General features: G+C 45.4%; 1 protein-coding gene across 1 annotated transcript in view; it reads right to left on the bottom strand.

Annotated features, from left to right (window-relative positions):
* The window catches only part of ACBP4 (acyl-CoA binding protein 4), a 60,368-nt gene that overhangs the window by 21,758 nt on the left and 12,307 nt on the right, over positions 1 to 26,303 (bottom strand). The window contains exons 5-12 of the mRNA XM_086511984.1: positions 14,649 to 14,861; positions 14,486 to 14,563; positions 14,251 to 14,376; positions 14,088 to 14,154; positions 13,934 to 13,995; positions 13,717 to 13,856; positions 13,481 to 13,607; positions 12,850 to 12,964 (exon numbers count right to left, since the gene is read on the bottom strand). Coding sequence (XP_086368110.1) covers positions 12,850 to 12,964; positions 13,481 to 13,607; positions 13,717 to 13,856; positions 13,934 to 13,995; positions 14,088 to 14,154; positions 14,251 to 14,376; positions 14,486 to 14,563; positions 14,649 to 14,861 — 928 coding nt within the window. The remainder of the gene's footprint in view (positions 1 to 12,849; positions 12,965 to 13,480; positions 13,608 to 13,716; positions 13,857 to 13,933; positions 13,996 to 14,087; positions 14,155 to 14,250; positions 14,377 to 14,485; positions 14,564 to 14,648; positions 14,862 to 26,303) is intronic.

Below are 26,303 nucleotides of genomic sequence, written 5' to 3' on the forward strand. Positions count from 1 at the left end.
GGGGGTTAGCAATTAGCTAATCCGGTTCCTGTTCAGAAGGCTCTTGCCTTGGCAAACGCGCATAAACCCCCAGAACTGTACATGCTCATCTGAGTAGCCCAACTAGTGGGGCATTACCTTATGTGCCAAAGGGGAGAGAGAGATGCACGAGAGCAAATCATCGCGCTACATGAGACATAGGAGAAGGCAAGCTTTCCATCAAAGCTGTAGACCTACAACCACTACTCACACACACACTGTAGGTCACTTCTGATCAAAAATCAGCCTCCTCTCTCAAATTGGGCGCCCGGGGCCTCTTCAGCTGGAAGTAGCAAAACTGCCAGGAGCCGCCATGTGTCCAGTTTGCCCCTTTTGAGTTAATTCTCTAGTTCCCACTGACTTATAAAGTTATAAGTGACTTTCCGAGTGGCCCGGACTTCATTTGGCGCACACAGGCTTCCATACTCATCAGAATTAAGTGCTAACTGGCCCGACCAGTCCCAGACTGACCGACCCAGACTCCCGTTGTGAGAAACCTATTCGGCCGCAGCCGTTTGACACTGGCCATGCAATGTCCACTTGCACCTTTTCAAGGGTTCCGGGGAAAACAAGTAAAAATAAAAATAAATAAAAATATCTAGTACTTATTTACGGAAGGCAGAAGGAAAAATACACCTCCTGGTGACACACCCCACCCTTGAAATACTGCAAGCGACCTCGCTTGCATGCCAATAATACATGCAATATCTCCTGATATCACATATATTCTATGATGGGAATCCAAGATATACATGCTTCCGGAAATGTAGCGTTGGACGATTAAACAATCCCACCAACCTGGCTACGACACATATATCAAGCATAGAAGCCTTCTAGTGTACTCTGAAGCACAAACTTCTCTAGCTAAATTCTGTATGGAAAGAGTAGATACAATTGCTTAACTACTCTCTTGAGCATCATGAACCATGCTCTTGCCTTGCTCCAAAAAGGCTACATCAAGTCACTGTGGGTTCCATCTGAAAGGCTTCAAGATACAATTGCAATAGCTGAGGTGAATCAACCAATTCAGACTCTTCCATCCATTTGGCATCCAACGATGGACAGTTCTTGAACTTCACCAAATAGCGTCTTGCAACCTTTCCTCTAACCTTTCTTTCTTTATGTGCCAATATCTATTCAGGAACAAGGATTTCATCCAATTCTTCCACTTCGGGTTGTTCCTCATCAAGCATATTCTCTGGCACATCGCCGACAAAGGGTCTTAGAAGGCTGACATGAAAAGCATTATGTATTTTCCAGCCTTCGGGTAGCTTTAATCTGTAAGCTACATCGCTGATCTTTTCTGAAATCTGAAAAGGACCATAATATCGCATACTGAGCTTAGGAAACAAGCGTTCCTTGCCTTTCCTTTTCCTTAACCTGGCCTTTTCAAAGCGCAAAAGCACCCAATCACCAAGTGAAAATACAAGTTCACGACGGTGACGATCAGCAACTTTCTTTTGCTTAGCCTGAGTCTTCTCAAGAGCAATCTTTATCTTCCTGTATGTTTCATCCATATCTTGCACATACTTGTCTGCCTCAAAAATCTTGTCCTTAGTCTGCAAAATGGGCGGGACTTTCTTCCCTCCTTCCACTATCTCAAATGGTGCCTTACTTGTTGATGTATGCACAGTGTTATTGTAAGCATATTCAACCAATGGAAGTTGGTGTTCCCAAGTTGCCTTGTGCTCTGACACATAACATTTGAGCAGGTCCAAAATAGTAGAATTTGCCTCTTCTGACTGTCCATCAGTTTGTGGATGAAACGAAGAAGAGAACTTTAGCGTAGTGCCCATGTTCTCAAACAATGCCTTCCAGAAAAGACTCGTCATACGTGGATCCCTGTCACTGACAATTGATTGAGGCATCCCGTGATATTTAAAGATATTGCTCATAAATATCTTGACCATGTGTTCTGGCTTTATCTTCTTCCTCACAGGAATGAAATGGGCCTGCTTACTGAACCTACAAATGATAGTCCAAATCCCATCATTGCCTGTTTGCGTTCTTGGAAGGTCAAAGATAAAGTCCATTGCTATGCTTTCCCATGGCCTATCAGAGATCGGCAATGGCTGCAACAATCCCGGTTGCTTTTGCCTGTCAAATTTGACTTTTTGGCAAACTAAGCATGATCTTACAAATGTATCAACATCTTGACGCAAAGCTGGCCAATAGAAGAATGCCTCAACCCCTTTCACTGTCGCATCAATTCCACGATGCCCAGCATAAGGTGGAGCGTGACTTTCCATCAAAATCTTTGGCCGTAACTGTTTAGTAACGCATAACTTTCCATGCATCATGAGAAAGTCATTCTTAAGCATTTAGTGCTCATGATGTTGCCCATCAACAAGCTGGTCATAGATCCTTGCAAAATCTGAATCTTCAGCATATTGTGTCTTCATTTCGTCTAGTTCACAATGATACGGAATTGACACTGCTGAAATTTGGGGCTTTCGTGACAACGCATCTGCCACCACATTCTTTTTCCCTTGCACATGCACAATCTGAAAATGGAACATTGACAAGATGTTTGCCCATCGCATGTGCTTCTCAGACAACTTCCTCTGTGTGAGAAAATATCGCAAGGTTTGATGATCCGTTTGGACAAAAAAATCAGCCCCTAGCAGATAGTGTTTCCAACTAGTGAGAGCATGAATTACTGCCAGCAATTCTTTCTCATAGACTTGCAAGTTCCTTTCAGTCTTCAAAAGAATTCTGCTCTCATATGCGACTACTCGGCCATTCTGCATTAGAACTGCACCAAGACTATGGCCACACGCATCACACTGAACCACAAAAGGTTTTGAAAGATCTGGCAAAATGATTACCGGATCTGAAGTCAGCTTCTCTTTCAAGTGTTTGAACGCTAAAATTTCCTTGGCTGTCCACTTGAAAGTAACTCCTTTTCCTTGTAGTGCATGGAGTGGAGAAGCAATCTCAGCAAAATTTCGGATGAACCTCCTGTAGTAGGAACATAAGCCTAGAAAGCTTAGAATGTCATGTACGGACTTCAAGTCTGGCCATGATCTAATTGCTTCCACTTTCGCGGGATCCATGCGTACCCCATCCTTTGAAACAATGTGCCCAAGGAAGTGAATCTCTTGCAAAAAGAATTCGCTCTTCTTCCCATTAATGAGTAGCCTGTTCTTACGTAACTCATTGAAAACTGCAGTCAAGTGATCTCTATGCTCCTCTGCAGACTTCGAATAGACAATCATGTCATCAAAGAAGGTACCCACAAAGTTTCTATGTCGTCTAAAAATTATGTCCATCATTCTATTAAACGTGGCAGGAGCATTTGTGAGACCAAATGGCATGACAAGAAACTCATAGAGACCAAAAGTTGTCCTGAACGCAGTCTTATGGACATCTTCTGGCCTAATGCGCATCTGATGGTAGCCACTCTTTAGGTCTATCCTTGTAAACAATGACGCTCCCTCTAGCCGATCAAGAATGTCATCTATCCTCGGTATGGGGAACCTGTTCCTGATGGTATTCTTATTCAAGGCGCGATAGTCAATGCACATGCGCCATGAACCATCCTTCTTCTGCACTAAGAGTACAGGCGAACAAAAAGGGGATGAACTGGGCTGAATCAGCCCCTTCTCTAAAAGCTCGTTGACCTGACTCATAATCTCTTTCTGCTGGGCTGCACTAACCCTGTATGGTGGTCTATTCGGTGGACTAGAACCTGGCACAAGATCTATGGTATGATCCTCAGGTCTCTCGAGAGGTAACTCCCCTGGCAAAGAGTCCGAAAAACAATCACTGAAACCACTCAAAAAAGTTGACCTGTCTTTATCTAAGGTAGACAAATTAGATACAACTTGAGGTACTTCTTTTGCAAAGATCAAGTACGCAGAAAGATGATTCTTTATTACAGATGAAATAGCAGAAGCAGAAACAATTGGAACAGACTCGCCTTTAAGCTTTACATCAAGGACATGAGTCTTTCCTCTATGTACAAGGGTAATCTTTTTGTTGTAAGTATCCACCATAGCATGCAACCTGTAACACCATGGGATACCCAGTAACACATCACAGCCCTCAAGTGGCATAATATGAAATTCTTCCGCATCCACATAGCTCTAAATGTGCAGACGAAGCTTCCCCAAAATGGGAGTAACAGGCTCTGAATGACCTGGGCATGCCAAACCTGCTTCCCCTGGCATACCCATCTCCTCTGCACGAATGCCCAACTTTGATGCCAATTCTGGTGATATGAAATTTGCACGGGCTCCTGGATCAAAGAAAACCAGCACTGTCTGGTCTCTAACTTTGCCCCAAGCTCTGCACAGCTCCGTGGCATCTGTGTTTGGCTGGTCTCCAACCAAATCTGGAACAAGTCCTGCACTTGGCTTTGGCTTCTTCCCTTTATGGTCTCACTTGTCATCCTTATCCTGTGACTTCTTCTGTGGGCATTCATTTGCAAAATGTCCTTCCTGTTCACAAATATAGCATTTCTTGGCCTCCCTAAGAGCTTTCCGTTCTTCAAAAGTTTTGCCATAAAAATGTCTCTTTTGTCCTTGTCCTCGTCCCGAAGAAGACTTAGACTGCTTCTTGGACGTATCACCTTCTTCAATGGAGGGCTTCTTTGTGGGAGGCTCAGAAGGCTTTGCTGCAACATTGCCCTTGGCTGAAAACTGTTTGCCCTGGGACCGTTTCTTGTGGCTATTAAATCCATCGGAATCTCCCTTCGACAGATTGCTGGCCACTCTTGCATTCTCTATCAACTGAAACATATTCCTGACAGTAGTCTTTGTGCAATAGTCCCTGATTTTCTTGGGCAATCCGCAACAGTACTTCTCAATCTGTTCTGACAATGGCACAAGCCTATAAGAGGTGACTGGCAACAGTGTGGCCCAAAACTTTTTATTTTACTCTTCCAAGTTCGCACACTGTTTAGCATTCAACTCGTGCCATTCTGTCATCACATCCACTTCAAAAGTGTTTGTCAACCATGCAGGCGCAAAAAGCTGTTTGAATTGGACCCACGTTGTTGGGGCTTGACCCTGGTTCAACAATGCGGTCCACCATTGAAGCGCATTCCCTTTCAAGAAAGTGGCAGCCTTGCGTATCTTTGAAGATTCCGTGAAGTTTCCTCCAGCATAAGCTGCATCGAACTGCTGTATGAAGGTCAAAGCCTTCAATTGATCCTCAGTTCCTCTGAAAGTTTCAAACTTCACTCCATGCCCACCTTCCTTGTAATCCTTAAGCTGACTCAAAGGAGCCACGTTATCATAAACAGGTGCCTCTAACAATGGTGCTCCATGATTGTTCATTCCAGCACTCGCATCAACTGTTTTACCTGTCATATCTGCATTTTGTACGTATGGCTGCGAAAAACAAGCCATACCAAATTGTGTTCCAGGCACTCGAAACTGGCCATAGGCACCATGAAAACCTGGTTGGACACCCATGTTCGCGTACATAGGGTTACCCATGCCTATTTGCATTGTCCCGAACACATTCCCTGGCATAATATCTGTGGAAGGTCCAGCCATAGCTTGAAACACTGAACCACCTCCAAAATAACCAGGATAAGTATTAGGTAATGGAAGGGTCTGACGCATAGCGTGTCATTACTCCCTTGACCATTCACAATTGGTCCCTGTCTAGCTAAAGCAAGTTGCTTTGGATCATTGGACACCGCTAGTTGCTCAACCACATGGGCTTTCCCTCGAGCATCATGAGTCCTTTGCGCATTGGAAATCTCCTTTTCCTGCAACGGCTTAGTCGTACCATGTGTAGGAGGTTAAAAACCCTGTGTCGGAGCCTGTAAGAACTCCTGCATCCTTGGGTTGTTAGCCAACTACTGAAACATGTCCATGCAGCAACGCAGTTGAGTCCTAAACAACCTGTCCTCTTCTTGAAGAGTTGAAGGAACTTTCTCCGTGCCATGTGAGGAAGAACCCTCTTCAGGTACTTGGTCTCTCTTCTCTGCCATATCGACAGGCTCTGTGTTGCTTTCACCCACAACAATCCACGCTGCACTTTTTGAAGAAAAAGTGACTATCCCGTCGATGGAACCATATAACCGGCCTGTACAACGTAGAGGACGGTACTATTTCAATTTACCTGTTAACTTTACACAGAGCACTGAGAAGAAAAGAGAACACAGTTGCGTCCAGCGACTAGAATGCCACTGCGCACACGAGACCGACACCCTGTAGGCCCCAAAGACTGGCGCCCCTTTTGACATTTCTTTATTCAAATTAAAGTAGACGATCCGACCACTTCGCACAAGCTTTCACAAAGCTGTCCAAACCTGGCGAGGGCTGAAAACGCAGGTTTTCGACCTGGTTGTGGCAGCATAACGGAGCAAAAACCCCTGTAGGTCAAAAGCACCTGTCTAGAACGGATTCCCTCGCTATCTGGAAGCTTTCTGGTGAGCTGTCACAGAAATTCAGCGGGCTGTAATTCCCTGTTTTCCACTGCCGGGTGCCCAAAAGCCTGTACACGCATCCCAAGGCTCTCACGAGGCTCCCCCAAGGTTCCCTTGCAGTTTAGGTGCGAAACCCTAAACCTGCAGAAAAACACAGCAGGCTGTAATTCGCTGTTTCGGATTGTTTTTAGCGGAGCGAACACGCCTACGCGTGTCCCAAGGGCTCCCGCACGCAATGGGACAGTTCCCCTGTGAATTGGACGAGTTTTCACGCGAGAAAACTCTCCAAACTCGCAATCTTTCGCGATGGAACTATGCGTACCCGTGGGGGATTAACAATTAGCTAATCCGGTTCCTGTTCAGAAGGCTCTTGCCTTGGCAAACGCGCATAAACCCCCAGAACTGTACATGTTCATCTGAGTAGCCCAACTAGTGGGGCATTACCTTATGTGCCAAAGGGGAGAGAGAGATGCACGAGAGCAAATCATCGCGCTACATGAGACATAGGAGAAGGCAAGCTTTCCATTAAAGCTGTAGACCTACACCCACTACTCACACACACACTGTAGGTCACTTCTGATCAAAAATCAGCCTCCTCTCTCAAATTGGGCGCCCGGGGCCTCTTCAGCTGGAAGTAGCAAAACTGCCAGGAGCCGCCATGTGTCCAGTTTGCCCCTTTTGAGTTAATTCTCTAGTTCCCACTCACTTATAAAGTTATAAGTCACTTTTCGAGTGGCCCAGACTTCATTTGGCCCACACAGGCTTCCATACTCATCAGAATTCAGTGCTAACTAGCCCGACCAGTCCCAGACTGACCGACCCAGACTCCCGCTGTGAGAAACCTATTCGGCCGCAGCAGTTTTACACTAGCCATGCAATGTCCAGTTGTACATTTTCAAGGGTTCCGGGGAAAACAAGTAAAAATAAAAATAAATAAAAATATCTAGTACTTATTTACGGAAGGCAACAGGAAAAATACACCTCATGGTGACAGTTGCTGTAAATGTGACTGCTCGTCAGACTGATCTAGAGGTGTGGAAGCCCATGACCTTGGTTTTCCCACGGTTCACTGTGAGTCCCCTGTCTATACAAAACTCATCCAAAGCTCTCAAATGGCTCTGTATGCCCTCTAGTGACTCTGAGGTCAGTACAATGTCATCAAATTACAGCATAATGTGGACTGCAGTTGTCACCAACCAGTGGCAATTCCATTTTTGTTTATTTTTCTTTTTCTTTGGGGAATTTCGTTTGTTTTACCTTTTGGAAACACCCCTCTGGAAATCTAACTGCCCTGCATTGCATAGCCAGTGTGGAACTGTTCAGAGAGAGTCCAGGCCTAAGGGCTAAAGAGCACTAAGGTTGGACAAGGACTATGGTTAGCCAAAGTGGGGTCATTGGCCAGCCAAAGCGGAATCCTTTGCTACATAGTCTACATTTCAGTTCTGGGTGTGGCAGCTGGCTGCAGTGTACAAAGAGGGTTAGATGACCTAGAAGAATGTAATGGCAGAAACTCCTAAATTTTAGGGACTGCTATTTTTGGATGGCAAAATGTCTTCGCGTCATTACGTGCAGTTTGACATGGGGATCATTTTGTTACTCTGTGGCCAAGTCAACAGAGGCTGCAGGTGAGATATTTTTAGACCCGAGGGTCTAAAGCGGGAAAATGCACAAATGAGTGACACTTGGCACTCTGAGGCCAATTTACTACTTAAAGAGAAGGCAAAAACGTGATTTTCAGCTGTGAGCTCGTTTTTGAGTGCTGTCACAGGTGGGAGAGCTTCAATGGAGTGCTGGCTTACCCTCTATGTACAATGAGGTGCAGGATGTCATGACCTGCACACCTCTCACTGCCCTCTCTCTCCCCTATGGCAGTATGTTATGCCCCTCTAGTGGGCTTTTCAATTGACCAATGTACAGTTGTGTGGGTTCATGCGCGATTGCCGAGGCAAGAGCCTCTTGCACAGGTAGTGGATTAGCTAGCGACTAATCCCCCGCAGGTACAGGTGATTCGGAGAAGTTTCACGTGCGAAATCTCATCCGATTCAAAGGGCAAGTAGCCCTACAGGTGCGGGAGCTCGAGGACTTGCTACGGATGCGACCAGCACGCGAAACGGAGCTCGAAACAGTGAATTACAGCCTGCTGTGTATTTTTGCAGGTTTAGGGTTTTGGCCCTAAACGGACCCTAATACCCCCAGGAGGTTCGGGACGCAAGGGGACCGTTGTACAAGTGATCTGGCGCATTTTCGGGGCAGAAAACAGAGAATTCAGCGTGCTGCAGATTCTCACCAGGTTTTGCATAGTGTTCGTATGCGTCGGGAAAGTCATCCAATGCGTGGGAATAGTGACTGTGAAGGGTCCTAGTACAGTTATGCTGCCGAAATCAGGCCAGAACAGTTGAAATTCAGCCAAGATTGTGCGAGGCAGCTTGTAGGGAACCACAGCTTTTATTCCCTCTGTTAAAGAATAAAGAAATACCGAAAGGGACGCCTAATTTAGGGGGCAGTCTGGTGTCGGTCTTCGCATACAGATGCATTCTAGCATCTGTATCCCATTCCCCTCTCTTGTGTCATTATAGCACACGTAGAATAGACGACTATAATGGGTGAAAGCTAAATCAAGGTTTGAAGTAAAGTCTACCGCCCTTTTTGGAGTTAACAGGCCGGTTTCAGCAGTACCTGCTAGGTCAGCTCCTACCCCTCCCTCCCGCTCGTAGGATGTAGTCGGAGATCTCATCGATGTGGAGTCTGAAGAGGATCGGGGAGAGAGAGCATACATAGCCCATATCATCTCTGAAGGTATCCCCAAACTCTAAAGTCGTCGAAAGAGCCTCTCCCGTGGGACTGTGTCAAACCCTTTGCAGAAATCCACAAAGCAGTAATAAAGCCTCTTCTTCTGCACCTTTGCCCCATCAATGAGGCAGCGCAGAACGAAGATGTGGTCAATGGTGGAGAAAATCCGCCTGGACCCTGCCTGGCCAGGAGCCCGTAGGCCCTCCGCCTCCCCGTATGAACTAGGATCAGCCTTAAGAACTGTCCCATACAGTTTGGCCATTGTTTGGACAATCATGATAGTCCTGTAATTCCCTAGGACCAAGTGTCTCCAGATTTATGGACCGGCACAGTGGTGTGCTTGGTCCACTCCTCTGGGAAGCCCTCCCCTATAGCTCGGTTAAATGCATGTGCAATCAGCGGGGCTATTGTGGCGGCTACGTAAATGAGGTGCTCACTCTGTAAACCTGTATGATCTGATGATCGGTGGTGTTGTAGGCAGTGAATGGCCTTCTTGATCATCTCCGCTGTGAGGAAGGAAGAGCGGGTCGAGATCCAAGTGGTTGTGGAATCGGAGGCTGGTTCAGCACCTCATAGAGGCTCTCTGCATAATCGTGCCATACCTGTGGATCCTCGATAGGAGTAGTCGATCGGGGCTCCTGAAGGGTGCGCCATGTTGTGGCACTGTCCATGCTCATGAACAGTTAGTATAGCTCTAGCTCATGTGCCTCCTCGAAACGTCACCGCTTTCGGTGTGTGAGTGTCTTCAGCTGGTGCCTAACCTCTCGAGATCCACTACGCACGCAGCCGACGGTAGAGGTCTCTCCAAGATCCGCTACGCACGCAATCGACGGTAGAGATCTCTGCGCTCATCATCATACCAGCGGTTCTGTGGCATAGTCCCTAGGGGGGAGTGTGACGTGTATGGGTGGTGTGCAAGAGAGAGATGATGGCTGATGTCTCAAGAATAGATGTGCTGTGGCAGGCAAGCGTAGGTAGTGGTGTAGAGGGGTGGAGCAGGAGTCCCTTCTCGACCTCTGCAGAGTATAAGGGGGCTAGTTCATGTGTGAAGTGGATCGTGGTGTGTGTCATGGGTGTGTGGGGTGTGGCATCGCCAATGAGGCAAGATAGGTGATGGCCGGCTCCAATCGGTATGGGTGGGATGGTGAAACTTGAAAGAGCTAAGTAGGTGGGTGGCCTCTCTGGATCCCATGATGTAATCCACTGTACTCCCCTCCCGCCCGGCTACAACTCCATGTGGTACGCACGTCAGTCCTAAAGTAGGCTACTATGCTATCCTGTTATAAATAACCAAGCGGTGCTGAGAGCCTAATTTGAGCAAATGATGGCCGTATCCTGTGGTGCACTGTGTCTACTAACTCTCTCATGGTGGCCTCCTCTTGTATGACAAATAGTGCCATCCGTCCTCTATGTCGTATGTCTCACACTGATTCCTACATGTCCTGGCATTGAAGTCTCCCATGAGGAAGACTTCCCCTAGTGTAGAGTACTCCATAATCTCATCTAACATGCATGTGTATGGGGATGATCTCTCCTCCCCCTCCCGTGTTGTCTGTGTGGTAGCAAATATGGAGCCTAAGGGGACGAAGTAGGAGAGGGCAATGTAAATAGTCCTGGACAATGATAGCTCAAAGCAATCCAAAGGTAACAAGCTTGTGGGTCTCGTGCAACAATGTGTATCCTGCTACAGAGTCCTTGTCTGAAGAGTATAGCCCTCCTGACCCTCGTATGGTGTGTTGGCGGGTGATCTCTCGATGTGAGGACTCCCACTAAAAGCCCTAAATCTTTAGTAGACTCCGCTCTAGACTCTAATGTGTGTCTATGAGAAGAATGAGGTCTCGTTCTCTCATCACCTCCTCAAGCCTCTCCAGATGTATCCATAGATCCCCGTTGCAATTCCAAACCACGAGGTGGATCTCCTCATGTGTCCCATAGGCCGCGAGTCCCTATGCGAAGGTCTTGCAATCAATGATGACCCTACCATCTTAGTATACCGCCTTCTTCCCTTCTTTACGAGCTTTCTTGACTCTAGACATGCATGTTGAACGGTGGTCCAGTTGCATCTTTGTGAGGTCTTCGTCAAGGTAGATAGGGGGACCCTCAACCCCTCTCAGGATAACCCTCTTTCGGATAAAGGATCTTCGAGACTCCTCAGAGGTGAATTGGAGGATGAGGTCTCTTTTTTGTCGATCTTTGCCGGCTCTTCAAGCTTTGGAGAAGGGTAGCTCCTCGTCTTCTTTGTACCCGAGCTTAATGCATAGGGCTTTCCTATCGCTCTCAAGTGTGGAATGTTCCTCTTCTTTGATGCAAGTCACTCTTACATTGAGACGGCGGGCTTGTCGCATCTACTCTTCCTCAATGGTTGTGTGTATGATGAGCGCTTCATCAATTTGGACTTCCGCTTTCGCCTCCTTTTTTATATTCTTCTTGACTACTTCAACCACTCTTCCTTGGTAGCCTCCAATTTGTCGTCGATGCTTGCCGTGAGAGATTTGGTGATTTCCTCCTTGAGGGCTTCCTTGACTTTCGCTTTTGCCTCCTTTTTAATATTCTTCTTGACTACTTCAACCCATCCTTCCTTGGTAGCCTCCAATTTGTCGTCGATGCTTGACGTGAGAGCTTTGGTGATCTCCTCCTTGACAGCTTCCTTCGCTTCCGCTTTGATCTCTCCTTCTTCCTCTCCTTGGTCAATCCTTCAACCTCTTTCTCAAGCTTGTATAGCCAATTACTGAAGACATTGAGGGTGTCTGTGAAGTAGGAAACCTCCGGCTTGGTCACCTCCGGCAGTTTGGTCGCCTCCTCCTTCACGGCATGTCGACCCTATTGTGGGAGGGGTGGAGAGAGAGAGAGAGAGAGAGAGAGAGAGAGAGAGAGAGAGAGAGAGAGAGAGAGAAATGAAATGAAATGATATATTAACGTCTACAAGAGGCCAAAATGACCTATGAGACCAACTGATTACAATGATGAGTCTAGTACCAAGTCTGGGTACAAACAAGAAAACTACAAACAAAGAACTGATAGGAGTGCTACCGACTCCTATGGGTGGCTCTTACAGACAGGAAAACTCATAATAAGCGTGCAGCAGCAGGCAGCGCAAGCAGAGAGAGAGAGAGAGAGAGAGAGAGAGAGAGAGAGAGAGAGAAATGAAATGAAATGATATATGAACGTCTTCGAAAGGCCAAAATGACTTATGAAACCATCAGATACAAAGTGGTGAATCTAATACAATGTCTGAAGTACAAGTACAAAAAGTACTGAATGTAAAATGAAAACTGAAAATGAAGTGTGAAATGTGAAAATGTAGAATAGGCCCTCAATGACACTCTGGGTGTCGTACTAAAATGCCTCTGATCCTCTGCTGGAGAGAGAGACGCGCCCGCGCACAGACGCAGGGGGAGAGAGAGAGAGATAGATAGATAGATAGTTCTATTATCGTCCTGGGAGGTCAAATATGACCTATGGGACCAAATGAACATGTCACGTGGTGTGAGTGGAGTTCATAAGTGACTCTCGATGCTCAAAAATGGCTGAAATGAGCGTCGCAATAGAGAGTCCACATCGTGGTTGGGAGAGAGAGAGAGAGAGAGAGAGAGAGAGAGAGAGAGAGAGAGAGAGAGATGCGCACACACAAGCACAAGCACAATCACAAGCATTACCGCTTTTATTGTCTCCACCACCGATAATGTACCAACTATCTCCAACTTTGACGCCTGCATGACCTGCTCGAGGTGTTGGTGTCACCCCTTGTGGCTGAGGTTGAGACCATTCCATCTGGCCATGAAACACAGCTTATCAGCATTAGATTCAAAGGGAAAAAGTTGCTTCAATCCCTAAGAAAATGATGTCCGAAAATTAGTTACATTCAACAACAATTCCACAGTACCAATGAAGGTAGGAAGATTGTCAGGGAGATCCACAAAAAGGTCTAGGAATAAATAACATAATCACTAGTAGGGCTAAGAAAAAAATGCAAGTCTTTTAGGGCATGCTTGGGAATGAGGAAGGTCTTCCGTGCATGCTTAGACTAGCTTCAAAGAGAAAAAAAGTAATGATACATAGCTGAAACAGTTGTTAGGGGGATTTCTGTTCAATCAGTGTAAGTTTTTGGACATAACTGGGAGTAGCAACAAGCATATAACTGAAGGGACACGATAGCATTACATCCACTTCAACAAAAAAAAAATTGTATGAAAAACTGCAATGGCATGCAGTGGCTGTATCTGATCTGCAACTAACATTCTCAACCACTGGTTACGCGGGGCATATAGCATTATTTCCATCACTCACGCTGTCAAGGTCAAGAACATGAAGGTCATTGAAGCAGGTTGAATGGGAACCACCACCAAATACAAGTAGATAACGGCCTGCTTGAACTGTAGCTGTATGATCAGAACGAGGAGAAGGCGGTGTTCCTCTGCAAGTAAAAACACAATATTAAGGGGGGTGGCAATGCGGGAAAGAATAAAGAATTATCTAAACCCCAAAACTGTGCACAAAATCAGGCCCACAGGCCATTAACTTACACTGCTTCGACATCATCCCAAGTCATTGTTTCAAGGTCAAGAATATTCAAATCATTAAGAAGCCGACGTTTTGAATCTTCTCCACCAAACATTACAAGATTAGAGCCTACTAACGTGACCGACTGTCCACCTCGAGCTATCTGCATATGAACTACTGTAAGAAGAGAGATGTGCAAATGACCTTGAAATGATTGCAAAAGTTTCAGTCTTTACACACCGGAGCTTTACCGAATGATCTCAAGAAAGTCCAAGAATTTGTTTTAACATCAAACGCACGCACTGCATCAGAAGATGGCTGTAAGTTCGCGCTATTAGTCTATAGATAGAGAGAGTTGCAAGCAAAAACTGAGAGCATGGTGTCCAGCATTCACCTATCACTGAATCTGAGGGATCCTTCGAATGCCCAGCAACTGCCAGAAGCTTTCCACCCCATTCAACCTAAAAAGCCAAAAACAGAAAATATTATAAACCTCAAGATGGTAAATTTAGAATCGCAATACCAGGTAAGACTGATGAAAGATAAAGGCTTCAAACCAGACTATGACCAGCACAGGGTGGTAACATCACAGCAGCACTTTGCTCCCCTGGCAAAGTTGGCGAAGCAGCTGCTGTAGATTTCTGATCCACCTTTGCCCACGTTAGGGTAGCCAAATCCAAAACCTGCATCAAGGATCCAAAACTGTTCAAGTTGTAAAAAAAATTCACAAACATGCTGTCACAATTTATAAATAGAGCCTCTTACCTCAAAAATTTAGAAAATCACACATACCTGTACATCATTCAAATAACGACCATTATGGTTGCCTCCAACAATGTACATTTTATCACCAATAATTTCTGCTGCATGCTGCAGTGCGTACCAGAAACAACAATCAAGCCATTGCAAAGCATACATCTAACTGATCTACCATGCCACTTCAAGTTGCAGTCACCTGATACCGTGGTGTGGGTCTGCGCCCAAAAACTTGTGGGGACACCCACTTATAATGGTTGGGTGCTACTCCTTCAATCAACACATCCTTATCTTCTGTTTCAACAAGAACTCCATTATCTGGAGGGTTGACTGGCCCAGAGTATGGATCAAACTTTATAGAAAGCGCTGCACCTTCCTTCAAAACTCCTCTAACCTCTGGAACTGCAGATTCCTGTGGCCATGTGTATATTTCAGATAGAGTGTATTCTTGCATGAATTTTTGAAATTTCAAAGGTCCGCCCTTCTTAAAATTACAGACAGCTATATGCCATTTCTAGATATAACGATTTCCACCAAAAAATTTATGAAAATGTTTGACTGCATATTATTACTTTCTACACCCTGCTTTTGGCCACCCCATGCCACATCTGCTTATCATAAGGAAGGCATCTATTCCCATCTTCACCAACGGTTGGCATTTGGTCATTTTGGTCCCATATATCCCTTTCTGGTGGCCTCCAACAGGCATTGAATAACCTAGTAGCGGATTATGAAAATGGACTAGCTTGTTTTCAATACAACCTATACTCCGCTCTGAGTAGTGGTCATAAGGTGTAATTGACATCAGCTTCACACCAGACGGACATGGAGTGACCACCTGACCCTTTGCCCATGAGATGCAATGCACACCAATATCTTCATTTGGAAGCATCATTAGACTGAACATAAATGAGTGCATAAAGACTAACGTTCCAACAATATTAAAAAAGTTCCAACATCGAGAAAAACACAAATGTGCATAAAACCCAATGCAATGGAGGTTGCTAAGAAAACTCTCATAGGAAAATCTTGTCACACTTTCACATACTTCTTCTTCGTGTTGCCATACTCGCACCGTATTGAACGTATCACAGATGGATCTACCTTAATCTTAACTTCCTTCAAACACCTTGGAAACCAACAATCAAAAGTTCTCGGATGCTTTCCTGTCAATAGCCTAGCACATCAGAATGCGAGATACCCTGAAGCCTACCTTTCCACTTCAAGACTAATATGTTAGCAAAGTCGCATGAGGTAACTTTTAGCTCATGCTCAGATTGATGACAGCTCCAATTCAGTTACCCCAAGGAATCCAATAAAGCAACTAATTTCAACTAAAACTCTTTACAGCACAAGAGTACAGGGCCTTTGGAGACTCCTACGGTTGCTAAATTGACTATTTTCTTATTTTGGAGTAATTTCTATTTAATGAAATTTGGATATTTAAATTTGTGCACTTGAGAACTGTTAAGTTAGGAGCTGTAGATCTACAAGAACTGATAAAAGCCATCAAGAACAGACATCTCTGATGTGACATATGATGGGTGACAATAAGCATCGCAAAGGAGTTGTCCCATAAGTTCGGTGGGGAGTTGTTCCATAAGTTTGGTGGGAGAGCAGGTATTCCCGATGCATCACACGATGGGTGGCGGGAGCATCCAATAGGGAACATTCCGTTGGTCTAAAGAGGAAATCCAAACAAAGTAAAAGATACGTATAAAGATGCAAGCACATGAATATTCTGAGAAGCTTTGAAAAGCAAGAAGCTTTTTGAGTCCTTTCCGGGAAAGCAGATGCTTTCCAAGAAGGAAGTCTATGTCTGCAGCATCGCATCTCTACATGAGATTGCACCCAGGGACGCCTGGAGTATGTGTGTTGTCAAAGGTGGCAGCGGAAGATGCAATGAAGACAAGAACTGGCTCGTGATCCGGTGGGTACCTCGACTCTGAACTAGAACACCTGCAACACCACACACATGAACAAGGCACACCTATGGAGAAGAGACTCGAGAGATCACTGAGGTAGAAAGAGACAGGACATTTGAGAATGAGAGAGAGAAAGAAATGAAATGAAATGATATAGTAACGTCTTCAAAAGGCCAAAATGACCTACGAGACCAAGTTGTTACAACATAGTGAATATGATACCATGTCCGGAATAAAAAGAACTGAAACAAAAAATACTACTACTACAAGCTGGGATTGTATGGATGTGCCAGCTAATACAAAAGGTGCCTAGTACAATGTGTAGTACAATGAGAGAAGGGGGGGAGATCCATCCTCATATGCACTCTGGACGTTGAGAAAGTATGGCTCGAATCCTTTGCTGTCGTCTCCGTCGATACTATGTAGCTCCTCTCCTCAATTGTGGTCGTCTATTTCTCCCTAGCTCCAATGCTCGGTCTATGAGAATGCCAGTAGTGGTAGTATGAGTGCGGGCAAAGGTCTGCAATGGTGGTTGCTCCTCAGGTGGTCCAATATCTAGTGTAAAGAAATCTGTAATCTATCTCTGGGACTGTCTCTCTCCAGCTCTCCTCAGTAAAGTGTCTCTATGCCTGTGTAACTCAAGTAGATCAGTCCAAGAGAGAGATATGGGAAAGGCTCTCCATGTTGATAACAATCTGCTCATACAGTGACCAAGGGTGGTCCAGTATAGAACTGACATGCCCAATGGATAGACTCGAGGCACACACAACTGCAATTGCTATTGACACTGCCAACTGCTCTTGCACACGAGACCACTGACACAGTGTCACGTGCACATCTAACCCTATGTGTACGTGGACAAGCTACTTCATGACAAGGGTTCAGTTCAGTTAGCTTAGGAAGTGTTCTGGCACTTTTGTGAGTCTGTTCGCAGACCGTACATGTCCAAGCACTTAGTAGATGCATACTTTGGTTGCACACAGCATAATCCTCAACATTACCATCAGATTCCATCAGGAACATTTTACAATGCACAGAACCTATTTTTCCTATTTTTTAGCCATTTTTCACTTATTATTATTAAGTGACTTTGTTGGGTAACTCGGTAGGGCAATTTGACTAAGGCAGTATATAAGAAAGTTTTGGCAGAAGAGGGAGCAGGGACCAAGTCTCCAACAGTGCACCTTCTCAGCAAGACTCCCCGGCAAGAGAACACAGCGTTTTCAGCCAAGCACAAGAAGAAGACTTGATCAACCCTAGCGTTTTTACACATTGCAAGCTCTGCTAGCGTTTTTCAACAGCAGCACCAAATCTGCCCTAGCGTTTTTGGATCAGCCTCAAGCTCTAGCATTTTGCAGATTTCAGCCTTACGACATCACGACATGGTCCTTGCGGTAGCAGATCTTCACCGCATCAATTCCCCCGCGACAGATCAGCCCTAGTGTTAGTAGTTTCCAACAGATCAAGCCTAGCGTTTTTGGATCAACAAGACAACCCAGCATTTTGCAGATTCCGGTGACAAGCCCCTTTCTGCATCAGCGTTTTCAGTATAGATAGATTCCGCACCGCAGCCCCCGAACCTCACAGATCTCACCTTCCCACAGCAAATCCTCGCCGCACGGTCAGCCTGCGTTTGCAGATTCATCCCGCTATTCGCAGATTTCAGCATCTGTGTTTTCAGCGCATCGTCGTCGCATCGTCGTCTCGCCGTCATCACCGACATAGAGTCAAAATTCAGCAGATACAAGATTTGCAGATTTCAGCCCTTAGCGTTTTCAGATTTCAGCCCGTCTCGTCGTCGTCGACATCGTAGGCAAGTCCATAGCATTGTAGAGATTTGTGCAATCAACAGTAGAACGCTCTCGCCATAGAGAGTGCGGCCTTCGGAGGAGGGTTTGACAACATTCTGGTGTCGTATTCTTCTCCCTCTATCTCTCAATCTAAGCACCTTCATTCACAGTGTTTGCCACTTTGTTTGTGATCATTTTCACTCTCTCACTAAAGGAACGGAAGGCTCTCCCTTCTGTAAGTAAAAGGAACCTTGAGCACAATTCGGAGCACTCATCTTGAGCAAAGTTCCAACATTCACTTCCTCTGCACCTTATACACGGTCTCCACATGGACATCACCTCAAAAGGCTCTAGTCAGAACGCATTGTTCGAGTTTTTCATTCATGACGGTTTCTTGTATTTTCGTCGCCGTCTTTATGTGTTCCCTTTTCACAGGCATGCCGTATTGTACAATGCACATGATTCACTCATGGATGAGCACGAATGTATGTGGATGACTCTCGAAAAGAAAAAAAGTTTGCAAATCAAAGTACAAGCCAGTACTCCAAACTCTGCACCTTCTCCAAGAAGCATGCCAGAGAATGAGCCCTAACCTCATATTTAAAGGCCCTTGGCCTGAAAAGCATTTATAGTAAAAAGCCTTTAAAACTCAAAAGCTTGTGGCCCAAAAGCAAAGCCAAAAAGCTGCCAACGGAATTTACGAAAATCCGTACAACATGCCACGTCATCAACCATCGCAAAACGCGGAAATCCATACAGCCTGCCACGTCACGCAATTTTTGGAAATCTGCCACGTCATCAATTTTTGCGTGTGTGCGGGTCCTGCTTTATTTTAATCCCTTTATGTCATTGGGGCCCCATCGGACGCGGTCCCCATAAGTTGGTAGGACTTCGTCTTCTTCTGCTACTTGTTCTTCTTAGGATTTAGGCCTCTCGGCCGGCATATGTAAGTTGGCCCCATTCTTTAGGCTTTGACACGTCAGCAGTCTGTGACACTCGTCGTCGTGCTCATCGTCGTCGACATCGTCCGCAAGTCCAAGCATTGTAGAGATTTGTGCAATTATAAGTAGACCGTTCTCGCCATAGAGAGTGGGGCCTTCGGAGGAGGGTTTGACAACTTTTCTGGTGTCGTATTCTTCTCTCTCTATCTCTCAGTCTCAGCACCTTCATTCACAGTGTTCATTCACTTGTGTCCACTGCACTCTCTTATTAAAAGAACGGAAGGCTCTCCCTTCCCTAAGTAAAAGGAACCTTGAGCATAGTTCGGAGCACTCATCTTGAGCAAAGTTCAACATTCACTTCCGCTGCACCTTACATTGGTATTAGAGCTTTGGCAATGTTCTGTATCACTCAAGGAAAGAACCACTTTTTCTTTTTTGCTTGTGGAGGTCGCACGAACCCAAGTTCACTTGGGCGTGTCGATTCCTGATCGTGTTTTTGAAGAGTGACAGGAAACCCAAGAAAGAAGGTCTTGTCGAGCCTCCCCTTGTGCCTCTTTTCACTCATTGAGAGCGGACCGAGCACTTAGCGACCGGCCAATTGACGTGAGGTGGGAAAAAGCAACCTTGGTGTAAGTGCAAGGCCGCAAAGGGGTGTGCCCCGCAAAAAAGAGTCGAACTCGGGTGAAGAGAAGATCCTTCTCTAACACAGATTGCGAGCGAAAGAAGAACTCAAGAACCCCAAGACCCAAGACCCCCAAGAACCCAAGTTCCTCGTGAACTTAAGAACCCAAGACCACAAGAACCCACGACTTCAGTGGACGTTCATCACTCCAAGCGGAATGGATACTTCACTTGGAGGTGATGAGCATGAGAGAGGCGGCGAAGAATTTTCCCCACCATGAGGTTTTTCCGACCCTTCCCCTTCTCCATCTACGCCAAGGATTGCACTAACTCCTATGGAGGAGTTGGAGTAGATGTTTATGGACAGGAAGTTAGAACGCGAAGCAAGAAGCGTAGAAAGAATGGAGATTTTGATCGTGAATGCAAAGAAAGAAAAACAGAAATGGATCGCAGACAGGCAGAAAGAAAAGCAGAAAGAGAAGCAGAAAGAAAGGCAACCATAGAGCGTGAGCATGAGCAAGCGCGACACATGCAAGAGTTGTTGCGACTCTTCTCTATTGTGCAGGCGCAGTTTGAACAGAATCAGGAGAAGGAGACTCTCTCGGTCTTGTCTTCTCCAAAGCATGATACACAAGATTTGCATGATGATTTGAATGACAAGCATGATGATTTGCATAATCATCAAGATGTGATTTCTCACGAGCATGATGATTTGCAAGATAAAGATGATGTGATTGTTCACAAGGACGATGTGTTAGTTGATACTTTCTCTAGTGAAGCTAACCTCATTGCAGATTCGATCAATCACGAAGAACCGATCTTGGCTCTCAAGTCGAGGTCCACAGAACCCCCACAGGAAGATTCAATAGATTCCGAAGAACCGATCTTGGCTCTCGAGTCGAGGTCCAAAGAACCCCCACAGGAAGTATTATGTGTTCGAATGATTAGTCAGCACGCACTGTTCGAGTGTTTCATTCGTGATCGTTTCCTGTATTTTAGTCAGTGTCTTTATGTGATCCCTTTCCAAAGACATGCCATATTGTACGTTGAACACGATTCACTCATGAATGAGCACGGATGTATGCGGATTACTCATGGAAAGATGAAATGTTTGCATTCAAGGAATTCACATTCCATGTCTCTTCCTTGGCATGACACAGTATCCGAAAGAGCACAAGAAAGTATGAGCACCAAGCATGGGCATTTCCGTTGTGAATTGCCACAGTTGATTGATTTAGATCAAAAACACAAGATTCGATCTCATTGTTTGCGTGTGTGTGGTGAACGGGTTGGCACTCCGTCTATTTGTTCATCTATATTGCATGCACAGTCTTTAGAAAAGACGAGTTTTTCCAATCACTTTACATGGAATACGTATGTTCATGTTTTTGTGTTGGAAGTGGTTTCAAGAATTTTCAGCCTTGGAGATTCTTGAAGAAGATGGACCTACATCCATAGACAAAGTTGAAGCATTGAAGGAGCCACAGAAGACTTTGTGTCGCTTTCGGCGCAGCCCAAAGAAGCAAGCGTTGCAGTCCTTTATGAAGTTCAAGTATCGAACGACCCACACATGAGAGTGGGCCGGCGACGAGTCCTTTCCAGGATTCCGGATGTTATTGGCGATCTCCCTCGACGCCATACAGTTCGGTACCAGTACCTCACTTTGAAAAGGAGGGGATGTCACGTGACACATCCAACCCTATGTGTCCGTGGACAAGCTACAGCATGACCAGGGTTCAGTTCAGTTCAGTCAGTTTAGAATAGGAAGTGATCTGGCACTTTTGTGAGTCTATTCGCAGACCATGCATGTCCAGACACTTTCTGGTTGCACATAGCATGATCATCAGATTTCCATCAGAACCCATCAGTAGCATTTTTACAGTGCATAGACCTATTTTCCCTATTTTTGACATTTTTCACTTATTATTTTTAAGTGACTTTTGTTGGAAAGTAGGTAGGGCAATTTTGCTAAGTTTGTATCTATAGAAACCTAGCGCTAGCACTTTCTGGCAGAAGAGGCAGCAAGAACCTCGCGTTCAACAGGCACCTTCTCAGCAAGACCCCCCACATCAACAGAGCTAGCGTTTTTGCATCTGCAAGGACCTAGCGTTTTCATCCACAGGCAGCCTTGCGTATTTGCGCACAGCAGATCAGCCCCGACAGCAGCAAGACAGATCAAGAAGCCTAGCGTTTTGTATTTGCAGGACAACCGGCAACAGTAGAACAGTTTTCAGCCCTAGCGTTTTGGTTAGCACAATTCAGCCCTAGCGTTTTTGGAGCAGCAGGCGACCTAGCATTTTGCAGTTCCTTCGCGACGGAATCAGCCCTAGACTCTGAGTTTTCAGTTTTCAGCAGTTAGAACCTGCAGAAGAAGTCCCGAACCTCGCAGATCTCACCTTCCCGTAGCAGATCCTCACCACACGGTCAGATCCCGCGTAGTTTGCAGATTCAGCCCGGAAAACGCAGATTTCAACATCTGCGTTTTCAGCGCGTCGTCGTCGCATCGTTGTCATCGACATCGTCACCGACATAGAGTCAGAATTCAGCAGATGCAGCCCTTAGTATCTCGTCGTCGTGCGCATCATCGTCGACGACATCATCGGCAAGTCCAAGCATTGTAGAGATTTGTGCAATCATAAGTAGACCGCTCTCGCCATAGAGAGTGGGGCCTTCGGAGGAGGGTTTGACAACTTTTCTGGTATCGTATTCTTCTCTCTCCATCTCTCAGTCTCAGCACCTTCATTCACAATGTTCATTCACTTTGTTTGTATCCACTGCACTCTCTCATTAAAAGAGCAGAGGGCTCTCCCTTCCCTAAGTAAAAGGAACCTTGAGCACAATTCGGAGTACTCATCTTGAGCAAAGTTCAACATTCACTTCCGCTGCACCTTACATCTCAACAAAATCACCATCAAGAACAGATTTCCGATTCCGAGGATTGATGATATACTTCAGGGATCCTCATGTTTTAGCAGGATTGATTTACCTCTGGGTCTGCAACAAATACTCCAATCATAATAGATATAATTTGGCTTATAGAGGGATAAGCTAGCATACGTTTCATGCTTGCTTATTTGAGTAACGGCAATTTTGTTTTTAAGAGTGGATATCATGAGATCTGAATCGCGCCGGGAGATGTCCACAAGATAGCCTTTCGGACGACTTTTGGGTTATTTGAGTTTTTGGTGATGCCGTCTGGCTTAACCAATGCTCTTGCGACATTTAACCGCATGATGGACAGGATTTTTCGAGAGTACAAGCTATTTGTTGGCACTTTCTTTGACGATATCATTGTTTTCTCCAAGGATGAGGCAGAACATAGAGATCATCTTCTTAAGGTCTTTCAGGTATTACGAGATCAGAAGTTAGTGATTAACGCAAAGAAAAGTGAATTTTTCCTACCAGAGATACAATTTTTGGGACACATTGTCTCAGCAGCAGGAGTGCAAATGGATCCGGCCAAGATAGAGACTATCCGTGATTGGCCCGATTTGAAGAATGTCGAGGAAGTTGGAAGCTTCTTGGGACTGTGTTCGTACTACAAGCGGTTCATGCAAAAGTTTGCAGAGGTTGCTTCCCCTTTGCATATCTTGACACAGAAAGGAGTCCCTTTCTCGTGGGGACCCACAGAGGTAATTGCCTTTCAAACTTTGAAAGAGAAATTGACTACGGGACCAGTTTTGACTTTGCCGGACTTGCAGAAGTCGTTTGAAGTATATTGTGATACTTGTGGTTGTAGTCTGGATGCGGTCTTAATGCAAGAAGGCCAATATCATTGCCTACGGGAGCCGATTGTTCTCAAGGCCGAAATTGACAGCTCAGATTTGTGCGAAAGAGCTTTTGGCGGCTATCCATGCTCTTATTCAGTGGCGACACTACCTACTCGGAGCCGATTTTACGGTTTTCACAGATGATGCGAGTTTACGCTACCTCTTGTCACGGAAGCAGCTATCGGAAAAAGCAGATGCGGTGAGCAAACATCTTGTCACGATTTACTTCCAGATTGTCCATGTGCACGGACAGAAAAAATTGGTGGCAAATACTTAGTCCCGAAAGCCGTTGGTTTTGGCTATTTCCGTGATACATCATAGGAACTTCGAGGATATGGTCGATCAGTATGCCACAGAACAGATTTTGCAGATGTATCCAGTTGAATACAGAAAGGGGAGATAGTAGCGGAGTATTCCATTCGGGATGGGTACTTGATGAAGAAAACCATGTTGTGCGTTACACAGCCGTTGAGGGAAAAGGTTCTAACCGAATGCCACTGTCGCCTTTTACATCATCGTGGCATTGCTACCACCTTGAAAGAGGTAGAGAGATACTTCTTTTGGCCGAGACTCAAGAAGGATGTGGACGAGTTTGTGCGCAGTTGCTTGGTGTGCCAGAAGGTCAAGTTTGACAGGCATAAAGTACAAGGATTGTTACAGCCTTTTACCCATACCCACCCGCCCCTGGGAAATTATTGCAATGGATTTCATCTCCCGAGAACACAGCGCGGGCACGACTGTTTATTGCCCAGGTCTTTAGATTACATGGCATGCCTGAGACGATTGTCTCCGACAAGGACCCCAGGTTCACAAGTTTGTTTCGGACGGCTATTTAGGAGAACATAGGCACACGGTTGCAATTCTCGTCATTGTTCCACCCGCAACCTGACGGGCAATCAGTGATTGCTAATTCAGTGAAACACGATTAACTCTTTGATGGGGAAGGTACCATTTGAGATTCTTGAATTTGCTACGAAGGTTTCTCCCTTCCTTAGCACAAAAGATAAGATTTTTCTTTGAAGCCGACCAATTCACGAGGGACTTGGTCCGGAAGGCTTTGCAGAAATTTCAGGAAAGACAGAAAAAGGCAGCAGATCGCCATTGTCGCGATTTGAAATTGAAGGAGAAGGATTGGGTGCTCTTACATTATGGGAAGGCACACCCGAGAAAGAAAAAAAAAAGGGAAAGGAGTGGCTTCTTTGTAAGCCTAGCATGACATAGTGTGGACCTTTCCAGGTTTTTCCGAAAAGATAAATGATCTCTCCTTTGGACTGAAGCTGCCAGAATACTTGGAGGATTCACAATGTTTTTCATGTGAGCCTCTTGAAGCCTTTTGAAGGCGATGTGCCTGATGATGAACAACCCGAAATGGACAAAAACGAGCAGATACTCGTTCCAGAACACAGACATTGGCACTGAAAGAAAGTAAGAAGGTAAAGCGAATTGACGGTTCTTGGTTAAATTCAAGACCTACTTCACATTGGATGCGAAGCGAATGGAGGAGGAAGACCTAGCAGATATTCCTCGGAATGTGAATCTTTACCTTGAAATTTTTTGGTTTAGCATAGTCTATTCCAAACGGAACCCAGAATTCAGCTTGGGCGGAGATCTCGTGCAGTGGGTTTGCATAAGAGGGGAGTTACTCTGCTCCTTTGTCAACAGATGCCTCGATTTTTGAATACTAGAGTCGCTGATGTCTCTTTGAGCTTCAGAAATACTGAGAGCTGACACTATTCTGTTGGATGACTTTATGAAATGGAATTCCGGAATATGAAACTGATTTGTTCTTGACATATCTTTAAGTGCAGGAACTGATAGACGAAATGACTACAGCATTTTGGTCTAAATGATCTCGAATAGACATGGTTGCAATAGGGGTTAGTCAATTGGGCATCTATGAGGTCCCCATTGGATCTAGATGCGATTGCTAGCTACATTGCCGATAAATCATGGTCTAAGATCCGAATGAATGTTGAATGTCATGTGATGTCCTGTGATGTCTAGTAATGTCTTGTGATGTGACTGTCGATTGGTACATGTGCTAGATGTGTGTTCCTAGTGCGTAGGTACTAACAGCCAGTGTCTGCTAAGGCAGTTTATGGCTTCTGTCTGTTTTGCAGGCGTAATCGAGGGCGATTACAATGCTTTCAAGAGGGGGATATGTCACAAACTGGTGACATGGATGGACTGTTGGCTGCCAATGTACACACACACCTACATGGACCCCGGGGAAGCAGACAAGTCGGGAATGTTGATGTAGCTGTTGTACGGCAGTTTCCGCAAATCACGGAAATGTTGCCACGGAGCCAAGCTGTACGGATTCCGCGTTTTACGGCGTAAATTGCGCCAGCTTTTGATCATTGCTTTTTCTACGCAATGCAGCCAGAGAAGAAAAAGTCTCTTTGCTTTATTTTCATTAAAGCATAAAGAGAGAGAGAGAGAGAGAGAGAACCTTTTGCTTTATTTTTACAAAGCTTTTGAGCTTTTGATTTTTCAACTTTTGGGGCTCTGCTTTTGGCATCCCTTTTAACTTTAAATATGTGAGCAGGCCTCTCACAACTCAGAGCATCTGGACACAGAGTCTGAGTGTGAGCGCCTACCGCACTCTTGTACTTGAACTCAGATTAATACAAAAAGAAATACCGAAAGGGGCGCCAGTCATTGGGGCCAATACCTCTAGGCATGGAACTCCGCCGGGCCAATGTCAAATCAATTGTGAATTGTGAACTGTTTTGAAGTGGTTATTTGTGCTGTCCTGGTAGATTCTTGACTTGGAGTGTCCAAGTCTGTTACACGTTTAGTAGATA

This window comes from Adiantum capillus-veneris, chromosome 5 (genome assembly GCF_014529385.1).
Source record: "Adiantum capillus-veneris isolate H3 chromosome 5, ASM1452938v2, whole genome shotgun sequence".
Lineage (NCBI taxonomy): Eukaryota > Viridiplantae > Streptophyta > Polypodiopsida > Polypodiales > Pteridaceae > Adiantum > Adiantum capillus-veneris.